Below are 22225 nucleotides of genomic sequence, written 5' to 3'. Positions count from 1 at the left end.
TATATATATATATAATTTAGTTTTTGTTATCTGCTCTCTCTGTGTGTGTGTGTGTGTTCCTGGTATTCTCTAAGTTCTAATGTCCCCACAAGGATAGTCAAGGACATTTTTTAGTCCCCATGAGGAAAACAGCTTATAAATCGTACAAAATGAAGTTTTTTGAAAATCTAAAAATGCAGAAAGTCTTGTATGAGGGGTAGGGTTAGGATACGGAGATAGAAAATACAGTTTGTACAGTTATGGAATATCCCCATAAAACCTGGAAACACAATGGGTGTGTGTGTGTGTGTGTGTGTGTTTGTACCTACTCAACTATGTTTTGAGGCAAATTTGATGTGAGCTAAATCTAAAACTTCTTTTTGGGATGATATACATATAAATGTAAAGTTTATAAAGTTTTTTTTAATGTAGAAATGCAGAAAGTTTTCTGTTAGGATTAGGGTTAAGTTTAGGTTGTAGTATTTATAACTAGCTGTATGTAAAAACAACAGTCTATGTTTCTATTTAGATAGCTTTACGTATGTGTGTGTGTGTGTGTGTGTGTGTGTGTGTGTGCGCGCAAGTTTATGATCTTATTTCAGATGTGTTTACTGAGTGAAGGTGGATGTTTAGGATTACACCTATGATTGGTCCATATATGTTGTCCTACTCAGTTATATGTGTGTTATATATTGTGTAAGTGCAACACTGTTTTGGCTAATTTATTTCAAAACTGAAATAATGATTTTCAATTTGTTTTAGATAAAATACTGCAATAATGCAGCTTACCAACCTGTCACAGCATCATAAATAAACAGGTCATATTTTCAGTTATTTTTGTTATTGTACGTTAGCTTAAAGGACACCTAAAAATAAATTTAGACGATTGGTTTTGAGGGCACTCAAGGATCACTTTTGAATAGTGATTATGAGTATGATGTATATAACCAAAGTCCCTTTAAGGCATTCTATAGTCTTTGATATAACCTAATTTTGACAAATAAAAAAATGAGCCAACTAAACTTTTTTTTAAGAGAGAGGAAATACAATTCCTATATATTGTGAGTCTCAAGTGAAAAGTTGTTTAAATATACTATTTACTAAAAATAATACTTAGATATCAGAGAGAAAATATCTTTATATCAAAGTATCTGAATCACTAAACGGCAGAATTGGCAGTCTGTTTTCAGCAGTCATTTACTATGGCAATGATTCCAAACTCTCTGTTTCATTTAATCCACACTCTCTGCAAACACAGATGTACTAATCACTAGAGCCGACACAAATACTAACAATATGCATGTATTCTGTTGATGTTTTTCTTCTTCTAAAAACTGTAAAACTACTACAACACTGAATCTAAAAGAAGTTAAACATTACATTTTTTGCTGCAAATTTTAAACTGATAAAATAGACTGTGTCTGCTTATTTCTCTGCAAAATATATACAGCACCTTCCTCAAACTTCAACTCATCACTTTAATTACATGTATTACAGGCTGTGTTTTTATTTTGGGCTATAGTATAATTTTGTCCGTATTTGATACAGCGTTTCTGATGGTTCTCTGCCTCAATAGCGCATAGGACATGATCTCTTCCATTTATGTGCCGAGTTCTGAGTCGCCATCTGTCGTATAGTCTAACTCTGCAATGTTTAGCACTTATATGGTAGAACGGTGTCTCCCTTTTCATCATTGCTGTACTCATAATGTCAATTTAATTCTCTTAATTTTTTTCCATTCACCCACTTATTTGTGTCAGATTTTTCTACTGTTTTTCCCTCACCTGTTTCTCGCTCTCTGTCTTTCTCTGTCTCTGGTGCAGTGCAGAAGTCTCTCTGTTTCTCTGATCATAGAGTGTTCCCGGGAATGCCAGCCATTCCCTTTTTTTTAGAAGGTTTCTGCATGAACACAAACATGTATACATTTATATAAACTACAGCATGGATAGACAGCATTTTATACAGTACTCTTTCACTGCTATATTTTGTGCCTTCTTTCCTTGTATTCTACATTTTAGTTCACGCTAGTATTCGCCGAATGTTTGATTTCTATGTTATATCTCAAGGGAGATCACAGGATCTAAAAATGTAGTCTCGTAAGTCTCTTGCACATACATTCACATAAAAGCCCCTGTCTCTAGCTGTAATCTCTCCTTCACTCAATTCTGTCTGCCAAAGATGTGATCGCCTTCGTTTTTTTCCATAGGGCAGTGCTGCCTCCTTGTGAGAAGAGTGTGCCATTGCAGGCTTTAAAGAGGTGTACCTGCATAGAGTTTCATAACTACCTTTTTTAAATTCGTGGTGCATTTCATGGACCTGCACCCAGTCTATTAGACTTTCCTATCAGTGGTAAAAATGTTATAAGTGAGTGTATCAACGTGGATCAACAGACATTAATCCAACATGATGGATTTTTGGTTAGCCAGCATTTTTCATGTCTTTTCCCCCCTCCATATGTCCTTTGGAAAATAGCTGGAATGCTTGTACTGGCAGATGGCAGCAGTGATATAAATATCTTACAAAAGGGCAGTGTGTGCGTGTGGAGATAGTGCCATGGTCAGTGGTCACCAAAAGTGGCATGAGTAACAATGCCCATAAAGCTGTTGCCATGGAAACAGGGAGTGGGCTTTTTGAGATTGTGTTTTAATCACGTAAAAAACAATGATTGGATAGAAGGAACAGAAAGGTTTTGGAGCATGGGGCTCTATTAACTATTAACCCTCAAACATACAGAGCTTTACCAGTCTCTGCATGCGAGTAGTGTCGCCCATGGCCAACTAATTGCTGATTTGAGATATTTTACTGGCATTTTCATGTATTTAGATGTGTCCATATTACTAAATTTAAAAGTAGTGAGCGATATTATATTTTGCCCGTGTGTCATTCTTAATGGAATCAGCCAGGAAAGAGTTAAGAAGTTGTTTACTATAATCATAATCTGAGTTGAAGGCTCTCGGCTTCACCTCATTGGCTGTTGACAGGAGCTCAGCGCAAGCTCAGTGGCTGAGAGAGTGAGTAGCCCCTCCCACTGCTCTGGCATTGTGTTATATAGAGGAGCAATGTCTCTTGATATCCCATTCTTACCTCAGTTTGATTTGGATGGATTTCAGTACATCAGTTCAGAGTGTGTAAATATGTGTTCCTGCATAATCAAATTTTCTATCATCAGTTCTTATTCTATTTATAGATTTTTTTTGTCTCTCTTTTCCTGTCGTTCGATTACCATCTTCCCACATACAGCGAGCGAGGCCGTTTTCACAACTTTCACAACTCCCTCCTCCCCTCCTCTCCATAGAATGACTCTTGTTCTATTTTTATTCGCCTGACTTGCACAGTTTCCCCTTCCCACCCATTTTCCCTCTCTTTTCTCAAACATTCCACGACCACTAATTTTTTTCACCCACTCTTGAGTGTCTTTCTGTTTGGTACTGGTATATATGTAATGTTAGGATCCTCTTCAGGCATAAACGTAGCGTGGAATGTATTACTCAGATAATATTATGTGGTAATATTATAATATTATGTTGTAATATTATTTGGCCACTGTGTTTGTGTGGAAAATGTTACTGCACTTACGGTTACAGTTTCTCTGCAGTTTTTCTCTCTCACACAAATCTTTCTCATTGTAGCGTGACTGTTTGTGAAGGGACTGGCTGATACTGGGCGCAAGGCCAATACCCCTCTGCCCCATACAAACAAACCAGTCACTGAACTCAGCACACACACTTAAACCTACACACAGGCACGCTGACATTCATAGGCACCGTGAGCATGTCCGTGTCATGCTGCCTGAGAGTTGTTTACACTGATAATAGTGTTTTGGACAGTCACCTTTGTCTGTGACATAATCACTATCAACCGATTCACTGGTCAGTGTCCCGATGGCAGTAACAGTGGTCACCAAGTTTAATCTCTGACCTATATTACTACACTCAACCAAAACAAAGTTAGCTGCGCTTTAGTAAGTTAGTAACATTAAACAAATAGTAAAAAATGGGGAAAAACATGTTATGTGTAGAATATTTCTCCACCTTTCTTCGTTTTTTTAATTTGCTTTTGATTATAACTGTAATGTTATTACGTAATGTTTGTGACGTACGTACAGCTGTATGGTCTCCAAGAAAAACTCTGCCCAGTGACAAATCTCTCTCCTTCTTTTTTTTTTGACACTAGGCATTAAATACCAAAACCATACTCTTACCCTTACTTATCACTCCAGAGAAGTGGTATAGGTGTTCAATTCACACAAACAAGAGCAATGTAGTGCTGAATATCAGCATGGAGATGAATCAGCTGCAAGTAATCACAGCTGTCCATCAGCACAATTGCTTTTATACAACAGTTCTATAAACAATAAATTAATATCAAACAACTTACATTTCAGACAAAATCTGTCAGTTTAGTTCCTTTATATAAAAGAAGCCAAAGCATCAAGCTTTGTGCATCACCAAACACCATGTCTGTAACACTTTCTGGTCTTGAACTCAATGAACAGAAACCAGTAGAATGATACAAACTGTTACACTAAACATCACTCTTGAAACACAGCTCAGCCAATCAGATTCGAGGACTGGAACTAACTGTTGTATAATGCTTACTACAGTGTTTTAAACTGTGTGTGGAAAATGTGTGTAGTGTATTGCTACAGTAGAGTTTATTGCACTGGTAATGAGATCAATTTGCATTTGTTGGTAATGCGTGTGTCTTATTTTGCCACATTGACTGCAGATGATGCGGTTTAGTTTGTGAGGAAGTAGAAGTTTACTTATTTCTTGTATTAGTGTATATTTTTGTAAAGTAAAAGCTATTTTACTGCCAAATTTAAATGCAATGTATTATAATGACTTAAATTAAGCTTTCATTTGTTTATTAACTTTCATGTGAATAAATAAAATATAAATTCGCCTGTTTTAAAAGTACTATTACATAAGTGTAATACGTGTGTGTTCATGGCGCCCTCTTTTTTTTTTAAATGGCCACATTACATTTTAACTATTGTTTTGAATGGAGAGCGTTTATCCAGCTGATGTGAGGATTTATGTCACATGCCTTTGAGTCTAATCTGTCCTGAGAATAACACATTCGTTAATGTTACCCACAATAAACCAAACCCCGCAATGTATATGATACCTGTTATGACACGCTGTGCTTCTTTGCCCATTAGAGCGGCAGCTTCAACGTCACAGTGGGAGCAAATATCACGAGAGCCCACGTAAAGTCATGCCCCAGATTCTGTGGCGTGTTAAATATTTATTAGCTCGTTTTTTTAGCCGCGGCCAGTGAGACGCAGAAAGCCAAATCCGGATTTGCATATGACTGACATTCCAACGCACGCTCCGACCAATCATCGCGTCGGATTGTCTTACGATAGGTTGCGTCGTAGACCAATCTGAGAAAGCATTCGAAGAGTAAAAGGCGGGTCACGGTCTGGGCGAGGTTGACACGCTGATAGAGCGAAAGAGGGCAGCCTACTATACAACAGGAGGAAGAGGGAGGGAAAGAGAAAGAAAGAAAGAAGGGGTTTGCGAAGCGAGAGCAGAGCGAAATCGAGGGAAGAGTAGTGGCCAATTGAATGATGTTATGAGACAACGACTTCTTTACTACGAACACCCACAGAGCGAGCGGAGAGGAGCGCGTAATCATCCGCCGCGGATCGGAAAGTGACCCTGCTGCAGGAGAACCGCACTGGACTTTAGGGGCTGTTATTACACTTCAGACCCGTCATTTCATCACAACAGCACTGCGCCGGATCATCTCGGTCCATCTTTTCTTCTCTGTTTTGTATTTCCCCGCCGTTGCCCGTAGCGGGTTAGGGCACGGCGGAGTTTGACCGTCATCTCTTAGTGGATTTCTTACTAGTTTGGCGATTGTGTCAGAGCCGAAGGCGAGGAGTTTACTGCACGATTAGCCTTTTGGATGAGACTCTTTGGGGCTGGGGTGTGTGCGAGGGAGGGGGTGTCGGAGCAGGCATCTAAAACGAGAAGTCGCTGCAACTAGAATCCAGTTTAAGCGAAACGTGCGTCGTTTTTAAGCCCGAACGAGATCAAAACAAACCCTCCAAAGGCAAGGCGATAAAAGGCTAGCAAGACAAAACGATACTTTCTGCGTTTAGGGATAGAGGATAATCAGCGTGCGGTTGTACAATCTACAGGGGTTTCATTTTCTTTGACATAATATGAGATGCTGCTATTATACTGGATCTAGTTAAAAGTAGAGTTGTGTGTGGTAAAGTAGTATGTATAGCAAAATACAGAGCATTTCAATGACACGGGGACTTGTTCGATTTTTCTGTTTCACTTGCGTAATTATAAATGACTTCGCGTAATTACAACGAACATCTACAGCGCTACTACAGTGTAACTAATGATTGTTGGACTGGAACACTGCACAGGTGTTGTTTGCCTATTGAAACCAGTTGTCTTTATCTGTCTTTTTACTCGAGACCACTGGCTTTGGTGGTTTCTCTCTGCTAGACTGTCGTTTCTTCCCCTTTTTAAATTCTAGGTGTTTTCCGTGTAGTGCTACAGTTTTGCTCCGTGACATGAGGACAGGTTGTGTTGTAGCGCCCGGCGGTGCGGATGCGAGACCAGGGGCGTTCCCGAGGGGACGGACTCATCTGGAACTGTGCTGCTAAAACCAGGTCCGGATCTCCCAAATGCAGCCCCTAGACCAAAGTGGCAGTACAGAATGAGTCCGGTTTCTGCTTGTGTACTGGGCAGGGTGTAATTATGCGTTTTTCAATCAGAGATTGAGGCCAAACTGATGAATTTAGATCAGATGTGAAACAGGATGTGGCTCTGCACTGACAAGCAGAGAGAATAATAGTGACCACGTGAAAAGACAGATGTGTATTACATGTGGCCTTTTATTATTAAGCATTTGATACGTATCATTTCCCTGCCGGATGGATATTGCATTTGGTTAATCTTTTTAATAGAAGATCGCTTCCGTTGTGAGTCGCAACCTAAAGAATAAATTACACTCCTACTGCGGGTGTAGTAGCACCATGATCATGCTAACCTGCTAATCTGGCAGATTTGGGCTTCCCATTTTCACGACGATTTACGGAGACAACCGTTTCCACGTTTTAGGCACTGCTTATTTGATGCCTGCGGTGTTCTTTTATTTTTATAACAGTATTTAATACTTTTTATTGTCAAACTAGTTATTAATCGTGATATTGTACATGTAAATCCCCCTGGGCTCAGGGTGAGCTCAGGTCGCGGACTGTTGCACTACTCGAGCCCGAGGATGACCGAGAGGCCTACTTAACCCCTTCATCCCCGCAGCTATCCGTCAACGTAAACAAGCTCAAACAGGGGGGCAGACAGGACCACAAATAAACTACATCATCCAAATAAAACCAAACCCGTTTCCGCATTTCGAACCTCAACAGTGTGTATACTCGTAACTGTGTTCACGACAGTGTTTTAACGCCAAGATCGCCATTTGTTATAATCCGCGCGTTCCTGGAGGTGGAACGGCGCTTTACTCTCATCTGTGCGCTACCAGATAACACGCTGTCATCATTTTACTACATTATGATCCGGTGTCTGAGCCAATAAATCAGAGAATACAGAAGGACGTGATCAAGAACTAGAGATCAGTGTGACTGAACGACGGCATGTCATTACCAAGAACATTTGGTACCAACATGAAGAAACTCCAGTAGACGGATGCTGGCAGCATCGATTATGGCCGCTTATTTTCATCGCTGGACTCAACATCACCTGTCTGGGAAAAGCATCATGTGGATATTTCATTTTTAATCGCAAGGACTTGTTTTACATTATATCAGATGAACGTTTGAATAAGTACCTCTATTTAATATTACATGTTTGTGAAGTTTTTCTGAAAAAAAAAAAAAAAATTTCAAGCTTCTTACTCAACCATGTTTTCATCGGAAAGCCCGCAGTATCTTCGCCAAGGACTCAGCATGTTTGGTCAGTCATTATTACTCAACGTGTCTGATGTTGTTTTTCTTTGTAGCAGGACTTTTGCGGCTGAAACACAATATTTGTAAATCGTGTCTGTGTAGTTCTAACTGCAGCAGAAAATAACTGCATGAACAGCCTGTTCATCAATCATATTATTTTGGAAGTGATTGTTTGGCGCCAAATACAGCCTGCTTAATATCAGTTGGGAACAATATGTTCATGCACTTACTGTATTCATGACAGTCTGTCTTCTTGAATCTGTTTTTGTAATGTGAAACAATATTGTGCTGCAGCAACATGAGTTTTCTCTTATAATATTCAAATATTTATGACAGCTTAATTTAGTAACACATAGCTTTCGTAAATAATGTTACTGTTAATGGTGTTAGATGTTTTGGTCTGTTATCCTTGATCTCCCTCCCTCATTTTGTCTATTTTGATGCCGTTTGTACATTTAGTATTTATTTTGTTATCATAGAGAGTGATACTAAAATGTGTAAATATCATCAAAATCATAAATAATTACTGAGACAACTGTATGTTACAGTTGTCCAATGGTATTATATTATTGTGTGCATATGCAGCTATTTATGTGGCTCATCAGGCTGTGATTTGGGTGTTGATATGGTTTATTGCTTGCTGTTAATACTGGCTAGAATTAATGCTCTTTTATTTTCTCCTGTAGTGTGGACTAATGTTGAGCCCAGATCGGTTCCAGTGTTTCCTTGGCATTCATTGGTCCCTTTCCTGGCACCCACCCAATCAGATCCATTGGCTCAACCTGGTGAGGGCCAACAAACTGTCAGTCATCCGCAGACAGCTTCTCTGAAGAAAGGTAATTTAGTTCATACAGCCATTGTCTGATTCCAAAATGAGCTAAAATGTGTTTGTCAAACTTTAGAGATTATAAAAAATAATTATGGTCGATATAAAAAAAATTTGGAAGCATGTTTCCTGGGATAGTCCGGACGCTGTTATGTATTTGGCCTCTCCTGTCACATCTGCGGTGACTCTCTGTAATTCTAGCTGCTGTAATTTAGCCATTACCCAGTGCAACGATTGACTTCAGAGGTTGCCAGATTGGAGGGATTCATTAAAGATGCTGTAATGAATAACCCGTTTTTCACTTTAAGAGTCTCAGAGCGGGTCAGTGCTGAAGGAGATTGTAGAGGGAGCACCTAACCCTTCCTCACGCCCCACTCCCTCCGCCGTTGAACTGCCCCCAGAGAGAGAGAAAGATGCGGAGCGAGAGAGACCTGACAGTGAAACAGAAAGTGACGTGGATGATCTGTGAGTGGTCTAGTGTGTGTGTGTGAGATGCGTCATTCTGTTTGAATATGTTTTGTTGCTGCTGTTCCTGTGTGTGGAAAGAGCTGCATAATGGCACCACAAAGAAAGAGAGAACAAAAGCATTCCTCTTTCTCCTGTGTCTGTATATGAATGACAGCAGAAAACCAGAGGCAGTTTACATTAATGAACTGTCATCTGAATACACTTCTCTCACTTGTTTTTCCCTCTCCCTTATGAATCACATATAAAATTCTGCTCGCTTTATAATCATCAAGTCATCTAGTACAGTTCCTGCTAAATGTGCTTTATCCATTAAGCTTATTGTATTATCTTCGCATTAAGGTGTTATTGACATTTGCGAAGCATCCATCCCTTTAATATTGTACACTGAATATTATAGACGTGTTGAAGCTCTGTGCTTTCTGTTTTGGTGGTGGGCTGCAAAGCCGTAGCTCATCGACACAGTGCATTGCAGTTTTCAGTAATTGGCTCGGTGCATTCTGCTGTATTTTCACGGCACAGTGCAGAGCCCTGAGGGTTGCAAGAGTGAAATTGGTGGATCTTTTGAGCCTGTTTTGGGCCACAGTAGCTATACGGTCGTGACTGTGTAATAATTATTAGTTAAATACCAAAGTGCATGTATAATAGACAAATCCATCTTCAAACTCATGTGTATGCAAGTAGTAATACATCATCTTAATGTCTCTGCAATTAATAAGATAACTCTGATAATGATGGCGTGTTGTCCTCACACTTGTTAAAAATAGGCAGCTGTGATCAAAAGCTTTCTTTGTATTGATGTTTGAAGTGTGAGAAATAATGTTCCTTGTTGTAAGCAAGAAAGAGAGATTGTTGTGCGTGTTTAGTAGCAGTAGATCGGGATAATCAATGTATGCCGCTGGATCCTTATTGATTCTTCTCATTATTTCATATTAACTGCCATTTTTGTGTGCAGGTTTTTCCCAGGTGTTCTTCCTGATCCGCCAATTTCTGCATCTCCTGGAAAACGTAGATCTCAGTCCCTCAGTGCACTGCCCAAAGATGACAAAACCAGTCCTGGAAAGGTACACATTTACACATGTATACTTCTTAATAAGATTTTTAAAGTTTTTGAATGAAGTATCTTATGATTAACATGTTTTATTATTAATGTTGTGAATGCGCTCCTAATGCTTTTTTAAAATGCCTTTTTTTCAAGATGATAAATAGAAAGGACATTTATTTAAAATAAAATTTGTTAAATAAGTCCTTAACTGCCACTTTCAATCAATTTAATGCGTCCTTGCTGAGTAAATGTGTTCATTTCTTTTTACAAAAATCATACTGACCTGAATTTTTGAATGGTAGTGTATCCTTGTGTGAAAGCCTCATTCTTTCACACAGACTCATATACGCATTCCTTATTACCCTTTCACTTTACAGAGGGAGAAAGACCACATCCGGAGGCCCATGAATGCGTTTATGATCTTCAGCAAGCGGCATCGTGCACTGGTTCATCAGAGACACCCAAACCAGGACAACCGCACTGTCAGCAAGATACTTGGAGAGTGGTGGTATGCTTTGGGACCCAAAGAGAAGCAGAAATACCACGACCTCGCATTTCAGGTTACTGGAACTGTCTTGCAGATATTCATGTTTAGACACCTGAATAACCCCATTAAGTCTTTCCAGCCCCCGTAAATGTCTTTGTCACTCATTTACAGGTGAAGGAGGCACACTTTAAGGCACATCCTGACTGGAAATGGTGTAATAAGGACAGAAAGAAATCCAGCAGCGAGGGACGTGGTGTTCCAGGGGGCAAAGACATCCGCGAGAGGAGCATGTCAGAAACCACAGGTGTGGAACAGGACAAGAAGTGCAGATTGTCACTGTGGGCAGTGTTATGGATGGATTATATGGTGTCATGTGCATGGATTATAGTTTCACAATTTATGCACATTTTTTAAAGTAATTGTTATCTAATTGGTTCAATATTTTATCAGTCTTCTTAATATCTGAAAGGATTTTGCTTCAGGGTTCAACAACAAGGTTTTTTTTCAGCTGGTGATTTTTTGCATCAGTAAGATTTTCTTTATGAAGATAACTACTACTGTATTTTTCTGAATATAAGACGAACCTGATGATTAGACAACCCCCCTTTTTCAAGATTTTTGAAGACCAGACCTTGTCTTCTCTTAACCCAATTCCTAAAAAATGTAAGACATTTTCCAGTTACGTGATTTATTGGTAATTTCATAATTTACCAACATAACTACAATGATGCACACTCATACTTTCTTTTGAGCTGTATTTATAATGAAGTGATATACAGCGTGCGTCACCGCATTAGTATGCATGCAATTGAAGAATGCGTGCAACAAGCACAGTGTAACAGCTGACAGGAGAAGGAAATTCATTTTTCTGAGGTGAGAGAGATTTATAACCCGACAACATCTTATCTGACCACAGATACTGAGTCAGGACAACGCCGTTTTTCTGGCTCTCTTAAAGGGTTAGTTCACTCAAAAATTAAAATTCTGTTGTTAATTACTTACCCTCATGTCGTTCCAAATCCGTAAGACCTTTGTTCAGCTTCTGAACACAAATTAAGATATTAGTGATGAAGTCCAAGAGCTTTCTGACCCTCTATACTACGTTCAAGGCCCAGAAAGGTAGTAAGGACATAATTAAAATAGTCCATAGCTGCTTTTCCACCGAAATTACCTGTAACAATTTGTCCCAGGAACTTTTTTTCCTCCAGACCTGTTGCTGTCTGCGTTTCCATCGCGGTCTAAAGTACTGAGAAGATTAGGCAAATAGTCTGGTGACGTAGGTTTGCGCGCGTTTCTCAATGCCAAGTACGCAAATTTCGGACTTGCATCCTCAGTAGTTCAGACTTCGCAAGTTCGACTGACAAGCTACGCAAAATCGCGTTCAAAATCGCAGGCGATTCATTGCCGATTATGAACGTGATTTTGTGTAGCTTGTCAGTGAACTACGGCTCTGTGTAGTAAATGCGCTCCATCTGAAAGCATGTGCTGGAGATTTACTACTAATCACAGGAGTGGCTTTACTGACGAGATGCACATGAAAGTCGCATTCGATTTTTTTGCAGTCTGACAGCTAGATACTTTTTTTTTTTTTTAAAGGGGTCATATTATGCGATTTCAAGTTTTCCTTTCTCTTTAGAGTGTTATAAGCTGTTCGTGAATAGATAAGTCACAAATGCAGACATGGTTTTATGTTTACGTGGCGCAATGCAGCGCAACGCGTAAAAAGACAGTATAAGTAATTATAATACGTAATTATGTCCTCTCTGGATGCAACAAATGCCTAGTTTATAATAGGCTTTATTGTTTTTGTCTCGTCGCGCCGAGACACGGCATCACAATATGGTAAGGGGCGTAACATTTCTGTCACACGCTTAAGGTATTCGGCCTTCAGCTAATTGTCAGCCTCTTACATGTATGCTTCTTGTAAACAATTAGTGAATATGCATATAAACAGCCTTTTAATTAACAGAGTGGAATAATCATGGCTGATAGTAAGACATGCAAACGTAAAAGAAAACCAAACTGGACACAGGAAGAGCTGTTACTTCTTGCCCAACTGGTTAATGAAAGCAAGGATATAGGCTAATCAAAGGAAAATTGCCCCCGACAAGTTCTACAACAGTCATAATACCCCCGCGATTAAGGCGATATATCTTTTTAAAAGCTCGTTATCGTCAAATGTTTCTAAAATGTTTACATTCTAAGGCAGATTGCCGGCAACAGCCATTTTAGGATATTATGTGGTTCGGTCTTAGTGACTTAGGAGGCTTTTAATGGTAGGCCTATGTTTTTTGTTTGTTGTTGTCTCATACTTTTAGATATTCTGTTATTTGTAAATGCTACTGCTCATGTTAGCTTTTAATATACAGTTTTATCCTGATTAAAGGAAAATTATCATGGTTATCAGTATTATCACGGTATTGTTAAAATGTGCTGATGTTGTTCAAAAAGTACCGACACATAAATCACTTCACCAATATGTACAGTATTTGAAAAATAATGTGTTTTTTGAACATTAAAGCATGTCAACATATTCTGTTACACCAAATACACAAAATAATGATCTTTAAAAAAGCATCATATGACCCCTTTAAGAGTGATCGTCTTTGGTTATTTATCTTAAAAAAAAAACATTTCATTTTAATTTGGCATTTGCGTTATCTTGAATTGGTAACAGGCCTCCACCACAAGCTTTCATGTTTGCGGTTGCCAGATGTCAAGAGCTTAAATCCCCCAGTCAGAGCTTTTTTTCAGAAATCATTTTCTGCTCAGTGGTTCTTCCCAACCTGGCAACCATGTGCACACACTCTCTCTGCATTACGGAAAAATTGCTGATAAGCTGAAAACACTGGCATACATGACATATAAGCTCGAGTTTAGTGATCTCTATAGAAATATTCTGCTCAAAAATAAAAAGTAATACAGTCTGTTTTCTTTCACACAGTTGTTTGCGCTGTTTGCTGTGACTAAATCTGTGTGCAAACCATGTTAGTTGATGATTTGTGCTTATGTGAAAGTGCAATTATTCTGTTGAAATGTAAAAAAAAAAGTCAATATTCAATAATAATGATTTAGTAATCATGATCATATTTTTGAGCAAAATAATCATGATTAAATTCTTAACCTTTATCATGCAGCCCTAGTGAAAGCTGTAAAAATTTATAAATGTGATAAAGAAATGTAAGATATAATGGCAGTTATGACAAGTGACAGTTCTATCTCACACATCCTTATAGCATGCAGTAGTCGGGTTTCAGAAGTAAAAATCCCATTCATTCATTTCATTTCTATAAAGGAAATTGTTTTTAAACAATAACTTAAAGACAGAACTTTATGAGGTTGTTAGTCAATAATATATATGCTTTTATTGAAGCCATCAGTTTGCAGCTTTTTGCCCAATATTCAAATACTTTTTGCTTTAAATAAAAGTGTGAATGTTGTGATTCACCTTGTAGATGGTTGGTTTGGTTTGGCTTTCACAAAGACATTTTTTAACCTCTGGGGTAAAAATGAATGAGGAAAATACTTCAATAACCAAGGCTACAGAAAAAGTGGACTGTTGCACTCTTGTTGTGGCCTGTTGGTTAGTTTTTCCATTGTGAATGCACAAAATAACATCAAATTGTTCTATTTCGTATGTAATTCAGAACCTCCATCTGTGTCAATGGGAATGGAGCTCAAAGGTGTGGGGCCTGGGATGGTGAGTGTGTCAGAGCGAGTTGGAGGTGAGAGACATGGTCAATTGACTCGTCCTCGTGCCTTCTCTCAGAGCGCCATGCACAATCTGGAGAGGAGTGAGAGAGGCAATCCACAGGCACTCGCTGAGCTCGCACAGGTATTACATGCACACTTGTGCAAGTGACACATTTTCAGAGATTCGTGCTCAACGAACTCTTCCTGTATTTTTAGATGTGTGGTGATGGTGGTCAGGTTGCAGGGCGGGGTGCTCTCTCTCAGACACAGAGGGGGGTAAGTGAGGACATGACAAGCGACGAAGAGCGTATGGTCATCTGTGAAGAAGAGGGGGATGATGATGTCATTGGTGAGTCAGACTTCATCATTTAAGACTGGGCCTTGTATTGATAAGAGTTTTCCAAAAAGAATTTAGTAAGTGCTGATGTAATTTCTGTCATCAAGACTTTTGTATTTATTAGCAATTGTGTTAGTCATTATTGTGTGTCATGTCTTATTCAGATGACTCATATCCAGGCAGCTCCATTGACCTGAAGTGTAAGGAGAGGGTGACAGACAGTGATAGTGAAAATGGATCTGGAGATGAAGGAGAACGCAAGGTATCATCTCGCATATTTGACATCTGTTAGCCTGTCTGTGTTGATCTGTACAAAAATATAATGTTTAAAGGAATAACTCACTCGAAAATGAAAATTTTGTCATCATTTACTCAGCCTCATGTTGCTCTGAGAACCACAGAAGACTAAATATTAGAGAAATTCTGCTTTATCATATAGTGAAAGTGGAGGATGACATTTGTTCTACATTTAAGCCTACATTTACTTAATGTAACGTGCTAATGTAGGATGTTATTTACTGATAGACGCTTATTCTGCTGAAGCTCTCAAATCTCATTCTCGCTCAAGATCAATTAAAAAATGGCACCTTTGGACGTGTCACACCAGGTTTGACGTTATTGGTGCCAAATGCCATTAGTTCTTGCATTTTAAATGAAAATAAGTTAACTTGATTGCTGTGTTTGAACATACTAAAAATGAGATTTGGGAGCTGCGGCTCTCAGAGTTCAGTATCTGTAAACAATGACTGAAATTACAGTCTGCTCCTTACACAAATATATTGTATGGCTACAAAAGACTGAGTATAAAGAACAAGTCATATAGCCTACGTATTTTCCTTTTTGGAGTTTGGCAATATACATCACTATCCACGAGTGTGTATGGAAACGAGAAGTATTCCTACTAAAGTCCTGTTCACACCAACACAAACGAGTCTGATTTTCATGTTATTCGTCTGTTCAGTCCAGTGTGTAAATGTGTATAAAATGGCAGATGGGGCTAAATGTAAATGCAAATTCACTCTCTGACAATAGGTTTTTACAACCCCAATTCCAGAGAAGTTGGGACATTTTGTAAAATGCAATAAAATCAAGAATGTGTGATTTGTTCATTCTCTTTAACTTTTATTTAATTGACAACAGTACAAAGAAAATATTTCTAAAGTTTTCACTGACCAGCGTAAATTTATTTTGTAAATATGAAAATATTTTGTTTTTGACAGCTGCAACACAGTCCAACAATTTGTGACAGAGGCAAAATAAAAGTGAAAAGGTTATAGAATATCCACGTTAAACTGTTTTGAAACAGTTCACAGAAAGCAGATTGTAACAAAGTTCGTAGTCACGGGAAGAAGGAGGCGGGAACCGGCGGACATTTAAGATTTTAATAAAATAAACAAACACAAAATGAAAGTAAAGTGGCAGCCGCACACAAAACACAAAATAAAATCCAGGCCTGGTCCTCTCTCCCTTTGTTTCCCGATACTGTTGTCTTTTATCCGGTCTCTCCACACCAATTACTGAAACGAGACACAGGTGTTTATCATTTGCACTTGACCTACTTACGCACCGCTCGTCTCCTGCCTTTCTTTCCCGTTGCAGACCCCGCTGAACCACGCCCCCCTCGCCACACAGATGAATTGGTAATAGGTCAAGGTATCATGTTTGGGTATAAAAGGAGCATCTCAGTCTTTGCAAGCAAAGCTGGATCATGGCTTATCACTTTGTGACAAATTTCACGAGAGAAATGTCAAACAAATCAAAAATCACATTTCGCAATGCAAAATTGCAAAGAATTTAGGTCTTTCACCAAGTACCATACATAATATTGTGAAAAGAGTCAGGGAATCCAGAGAAATCACAGTATATGTAGGGCAAGGCAGGAAACCTCAGTTGAATGTGCTTGACCTTTGAGCCCTCAGATGGCATTGCATAAGAAACCGTCATGCTGCGGTGTTAAATATAGCCACACGGGCTCAGGAGTACTTCAGAAAACCACTATCATTTACCACAGTCTGCTGCTGCATCAAGAAATGCAACTTGAATATCTGTTACTCTAGGAGAAAGCTATACATCAATTCTATGCAGCGATGCTGCCGGGTTCTTTGGGCCAGAGCTCATCTCAGATAGTAAAAAAGGCACTGGATAGCTGGCCAATCAGAGCACACATCGCTTTTTCAGACCGATTAGTTTTGTAAAAATCGACGCGTTTCAAAAAGGCGGGGCATAGAGGAGAAACAATAATGTACAGTATGTGGAAAATAATGTTTTTTTTAAACTTTAAACCGCATAAACACATTTCATTACACCAAATACACAAAATAATGTTCTTTTTAGCAGCATCATATGACCCCTTTAAAACAAATGACAGATTCATGATTTTATTGCATTTTACAAAATGTCCCAACTTCTCTGGAATTGGGGTTGTACGTGGCTTCAAACAATGCTTCAAATAGCGATTTTAGGATTCGCTATGGTGTTTATCAAACAAATTCATCGTTGACCAGTGTTTGTTCCAGTGTGAGAGAAACCACTGCATTGACTGAATACCAATGTCCATATTGGTCTGAACAGACGCATTAACAACCATTTGTTCAAATTTAAATGTTTGTCGCACTGATTTTTTGCAACAAACATTCATCTGGGTGTGAACAGGCATCTTTAATGACATTGGGGTGAGTAAATGATGACAATTTTTTGGTGAACTGTGCCTTGATGAATATAGTCCCACAAAACGGTGAAATGTAGAACACTTTTCTCCCTGTAGAACTAGAAAATTGCTTGTGGTCCTAAAGCATTTTCCTAGGTTAATTATTAATGCAGTTTACAGAAGGCTATTGCACAGTATTTCTATTAACTGGTAAAGGATATGTGTCATTACATATGCTTGCTGTCTTTGGCTAATTTATGTTATCCTCTTTTCTCTGCTGCTTTATCACTTGCATCAGAGAGTTTTTGCTCCCGTGATTTGCTCCTCGTCTTATGGCCCTGGTCACGGTCGGAGCGTGTCTCTCTCCTCCTACCCCACCTCCAGACGCTTTAGCGATGCTTCCTCAAAGAGAAAGCGAGCAGTGGAGGGAGGTGATGGAGAAAGAAGGGAAGGTGAAGGAGCAGTGTCCCAGCCCTCTGCGGGTCAGTCCATCCTGGTCAGTTCTGCCGGGGGAGTGTCATCAGTGCTAGGAGCGGTGAGAGTGGCGTCCACTGTTGTCACTAACGTGGTGCGACCTGTGGTCAGCACGCCGGTGCCGATCGCCAGTAGGTCCCCACATGACTGGAAACCCGCTCCACCACAGACGCAGCTTCTCATTGGACCTGGAACCACAGGAAACCCAGCAACATCTTCAGCTGGAGGGGGTGGGTACTATTCCTCATCATCGCCCAATCCTGTTAGTGCATCAGTAGCTCAAGGGGGACTGGTGACCAATCTAGTTTTGGGAGGCACATTCCAAGCCCCGCCCGCCGTACAGCTTGTCACACCACCTCCTCCACAAAACCCAGCCTCCACAGCATCGGCCCCGCTTATTCATAGTAACGGTCCACTTCCTCTGCCCGTTCTGCAGTCGCACATTCTCTCTTCTGCCTCAATAACGCCCTCATCAGGTCAAAAACCCATAACACAGGTCCAGTACATTCTCCCTACCCTCTCTACCAACAATTCCAAGAGCCCCTCCCCTCAGCAGGCCAGTCAGCCAACCAGTATCTTCACCCTACCTACAGCTCTGCCCACTCACGCCTTGTTGGCCAACGGGAAGCAGTCGGGATACATCTCCAGTCCTGCTGTGGGTGTAGTTAGTCCAGGAGCCAGAGGTGAGGATACATACGGTTTAATAACACACTAAGAGATATTAGAGAATAATAAACTTATTGCAATATGTGTCATCATATTAATACTTTTCCTTTTGAAAACAGTAGCCACTTTCACACAATACCTGTTACATTGCAATAAAATTGCCAGATTACATCAGCATAAAAAAGCCAATAAATCTTTGCAATGTATTTTGCTTAGATTGAACAAATGTGGTACTTAATTAAAGTGCCCCTATTATGCCATTTCCAATATTGCCTTACATGCAGTGTGTAATGTAGCTCTATGTGAATGTAAACGATCAGCAAAGTTGTAAAGCTGAAAGTGCACGATAAATAAAGTTATTGTCTCCCAAAATAAAGAATCGACTCTCTACAGCCTAAACGAGTCGTTAGTAATTCGATTCTCACTTCCGTGATGGCTACACGTCAGGGGGTAACACATTTGCATAATTCCCGCCTATGTTCTACGTTGGCCGGCAGCGAACAACTTGACTCCTCCCACAAACACGTCATTTTACTGACGACTGCTTCTCTAATCTGTGGGAGTTAAAAAAAATAAATCTTGGGGAGTTCAACGCGGGATTCACTAAATGCTTGTTCTTGAAAGATTGCTCAGTACGCTGTTTATTTGGACCAGCTGGCTCCACTGAATCACAAGTATGATAAATAATAGATGTTTATATTTTCTATCGAGCATTCAAAATACGAAACTATGGCAATGGGCGTATCATTTCCGACACGCGCTGTATGCGGTAGACCAATCACAACAGACTGGGCCATCTGACCAATCAGAGCAGAGTAGGCTCACAGAAAGGAGGGTTTTAGAGAGACTGAATCTTAGAACTGCTTTGAACGAATCGTTTTGATAATCGCTGGAGAATTAGGTGATATTAAAGGCATATTTTGAGAAAACGAAAGCGTTTTTTGACCTTGCATGCATGTAATCCTATTGTAGGAGACTCCCAAAACAATATTAGGAACCTTAAAAATGGCATAATAGGGGCACTTTAATAAGATATTTATTTTAAAATCTTAGGGGTACTTCAAGTAAATATATTAGTTTGGGAATGCATTACATGTAAATAAGAAATAACCTGAATTTGGGTCTTTTAATGTGTTTGAATTAATTGAGTGATTAATTCAAATAAAAATGATTTTCATCAGTATTGATGCAATGTTAAATCACTTCTTAACCCTGAAAATGATTTTTGTAAATCAAGTGCTCAAATGCTGTGCAGCAATCGGACTAATGACTGGTCTTTTTGTGAATGTCTACAAAACTGGAAGACTTTATGAGTGTATGTATGTGGTAGGCTATTTTAGAAGAATTTCATGTGGAAATTGTGAGAATTATGATTACGAGTATTTTAAAATGTGATTTAATCGGATTACAAGTACTTCATTTTTGGAATCTGCTGTCCTTAACCTAACATGCATAAAAAAACGCAGTATACTTTGGGCTTAATTTGACAGCTAAAATCGTTTTATTTGAGACCGATGGGGAGTTTTAAGTGGCTGGAGTAACACTGCAGTGTGTCAGAAATAGAAACGCTATATCACATAGGCATAATGGACAAACCACAGTTCACACTTTCAGTGTAGACAGCTTTATTCACTTTATATGCATATGAATTATAATCCTAGTGATTTTTTTTCGATGCACCACTTTTGTCTGGTCTAGACAGGATTTTTGACAGCACGTGGCTTTGTTCACACATAGCACCAAAATGGAACTTCACCAGTGCCCAGGAAATTGCTGAGGCTCTTAACACATGATCTCCAAACAGAAAAATGCTGTTAATTTCCGTAAAAGCCTGTATGTGTGAAAGTGCTGATTGTCTTTTTCATTGTATTGTGGCTCAGAGCCATCATCATGTTCAGGTGCTGTTCTCCATAGTTTTGTCCTGTGCCAGATAAGACAGTCTGTGCAAGACCCAATTATTTTAAACACTTTGTTCTTTCTTTTTTTTTTTTTCTCCTGCAGTGCAAACACAGTCACCAGTCTTGCAGGGCAAGATGCTGGTTCCCATGGCAACAGTGAGGGCTGCTCCTGCCCCCTCTCAGCAGTTTCCCTTGGTAGCCCCTCCTCTTCCTGTACAGAATGGAGGACAAGCAGGAAGCAAGGTGAGATCTCAAATGGTAAATGCTTAAATAACAAATTGATACTGAATAACCAATGGGGTAATTTGTCGAGATAATTATAATTTGTGATCTTTTTTGATTAGCATGTCTTCCTGTTTCCTTTCTAGATTATTCAGATTGCTCCGATGCCTGTCGTCCAGTCACAGCTTCCCTCTACGAGACCAGTGCAACCTGGGAGCCCGTTTTCTGTTACTATGGGAACAGCTACAGTGGTCGCCCAAGGCTCTACCCCGTCTCAGACTGTGCTGCTACCGCCCCCACCTACAAGGTATAACGCACTCTTTCACAGGCCTACTAATACTCACCTAGCCGCACACGCACAATCATCTCCCCCACTCTTATTTTAACAACTCCTACACTCCTGAAGTGCTGCAGCACTAGAGAATAACCTTTCATGGCTGCTCTCTTTGTAAAAGCTGTCTAATCTGGTTTCTGTAAATATCACTTTTCTCTCACAGAATCACTTATGTACAGTCCACTCCTGGGGTTCCTTCTCCTGTGCCATTAGTTCCTACGACAACAGGCTCCTCCTCTCAGACAGCTTCAGCAACACCTGGATCTGCTTATGTTCCATCACCCTTGGCGACCTTTGCAGCGATCGCTCATCCGGGACAGACTTTGGTGCAGCCACTGATTGCAGGTCAGTGGACTCATAATTAATATAATTTAATACATCTTTAAAAATTTTAGGGCAGTCAGTTGATTTAAAAAATTTAATATAATTTGTTTATATATTCTTTTGTGATTTAAAAGAAAAAAAAAATAATTAAAAATAAGGGTTGGGCAATATACCGGTAGACACGCTGAAGCGGTAGAAATTTTTCAACCGGTAGAGATTTTGGACTATCATCTCTATCGTGGTTACAGGCTCATGTGACGTTGCTGTGCTATGTGGTCACGAAAACTTATCATTTGCACGTGTTTTTAAGCATTGCGTTTTTAAGCTGTTGAAATGCAATCAGCAGCGAAAGAGAACTCATTTCGCTCTATGAACACGCTGCAACCCTCTACATTGCGAGGAAATCACTCACATATGCGACTAAATCTTCTGGGCGACTAAATGATGTCTAATATTAGCCACTGGCTAATAAATTCTCAGATTTTACTCACCAGTGTGTGAGTTGGAGGCTAAGTATAAGTTTAGCACAGTTATATTTTTACTTGCCGAACACACTGACTGAGCGCTTCAGAGTTTCACTCTCCGTCAAGAGATCTGTGCTATTTTTCAGTTCATCTCAATGGATGCGCAGCGCACCTGTATTTGACGTACCGTCAACTCTAGTGTGAAGGCGCATGACTCGCCGTCGCTTTGCTTTTTTCTCACATGCAAAGAAAGACAGAGCGAGATCTTGCATAACATGAAGAATTGACGCGCTACATGTAAAAGATACTTTGTTGTATTTTCCTATCAAAATAACGGAGTTCCTTTGGAATTTTTCAGCTTTTAAGAACTGCCGGGTTTTCCTGTAGTAGGCGGAACTAATGCGCAAACGACAATCTCATTGGCTGGC

General features: G+C 39.6%; 1 protein-coding gene across 6 annotated transcripts in view; it reads left to right on the top strand.

Annotated features, from left to right (window-relative positions):
• The window catches only part of LOC107717431 (protein capicua homolog), a 56021-nt gene that overhangs the window by 16410 nt on the left and 17386 nt on the right, over positions 1 to 22225 (top strand). For 4 of the 6 annotated variants that reach the window (XM_016524174.1, XM_016524175.1, XM_016524171.1 and 1 more), the window contains exons 4-15: positions 8602 to 8751; positions 9050 to 9206; positions 10162 to 10270; positions 10629 to 10811; positions 10910 to 11042; positions 14386 to 14573; positions 14648 to 14780; positions 14933 to 15030; positions 17714 to 18572; positions 20557 to 20711; positions 20822 to 20982; positions 21173 to 21354. In XM_016524174.1, coding sequence (XP_016379660.1) covers positions 8602 to 8751; positions 9050 to 9206; positions 10162 to 10270; positions 10629 to 10811; positions 10910 to 11042; positions 14386 to 14573; positions 14648 to 14780; positions 14933 to 15030; positions 17714 to 18572; positions 20557 to 20711; positions 20822 to 20982; positions 21173 to 21354 — 2508 coding nt within the window. The remainder of the gene's footprint in view (positions 1 to 8601; positions 8752 to 9049; positions 9207 to 10161; positions 10271 to 10628; positions 10812 to 10909; positions 11043 to 14385; positions 14574 to 14647; positions 14781 to 14932; positions 15031 to 17713; positions 18573 to 20556; positions 20712 to 20821; positions 20983 to 21172; positions 21355 to 22225) is intronic. The other 2 variants (XM_016524177.1, XM_016524176.1) reach the window with 2 other exon arrangements.

The sequence above is a fragment of the Sinocyclocheilus rhinocerous genome, unplaced genomic scaffold (assembly GCF_001515625.1).
Source record: "Sinocyclocheilus rhinocerous isolate Xijiao unplaced genomic scaffold, SAMN03320098_v1.1 scaffold1622, whole genome shotgun sequence".
NCBI lineage: Eukaryota > Metazoa > Chordata > Actinopteri > Cypriniformes > Cyprinidae > Sinocyclocheilus > Sinocyclocheilus rhinocerous.
The sequence above is the reverse complement of the archived record's forward strand: the minus strand, read 5'-3'. Positions and strand labels throughout refer to the sequence as shown.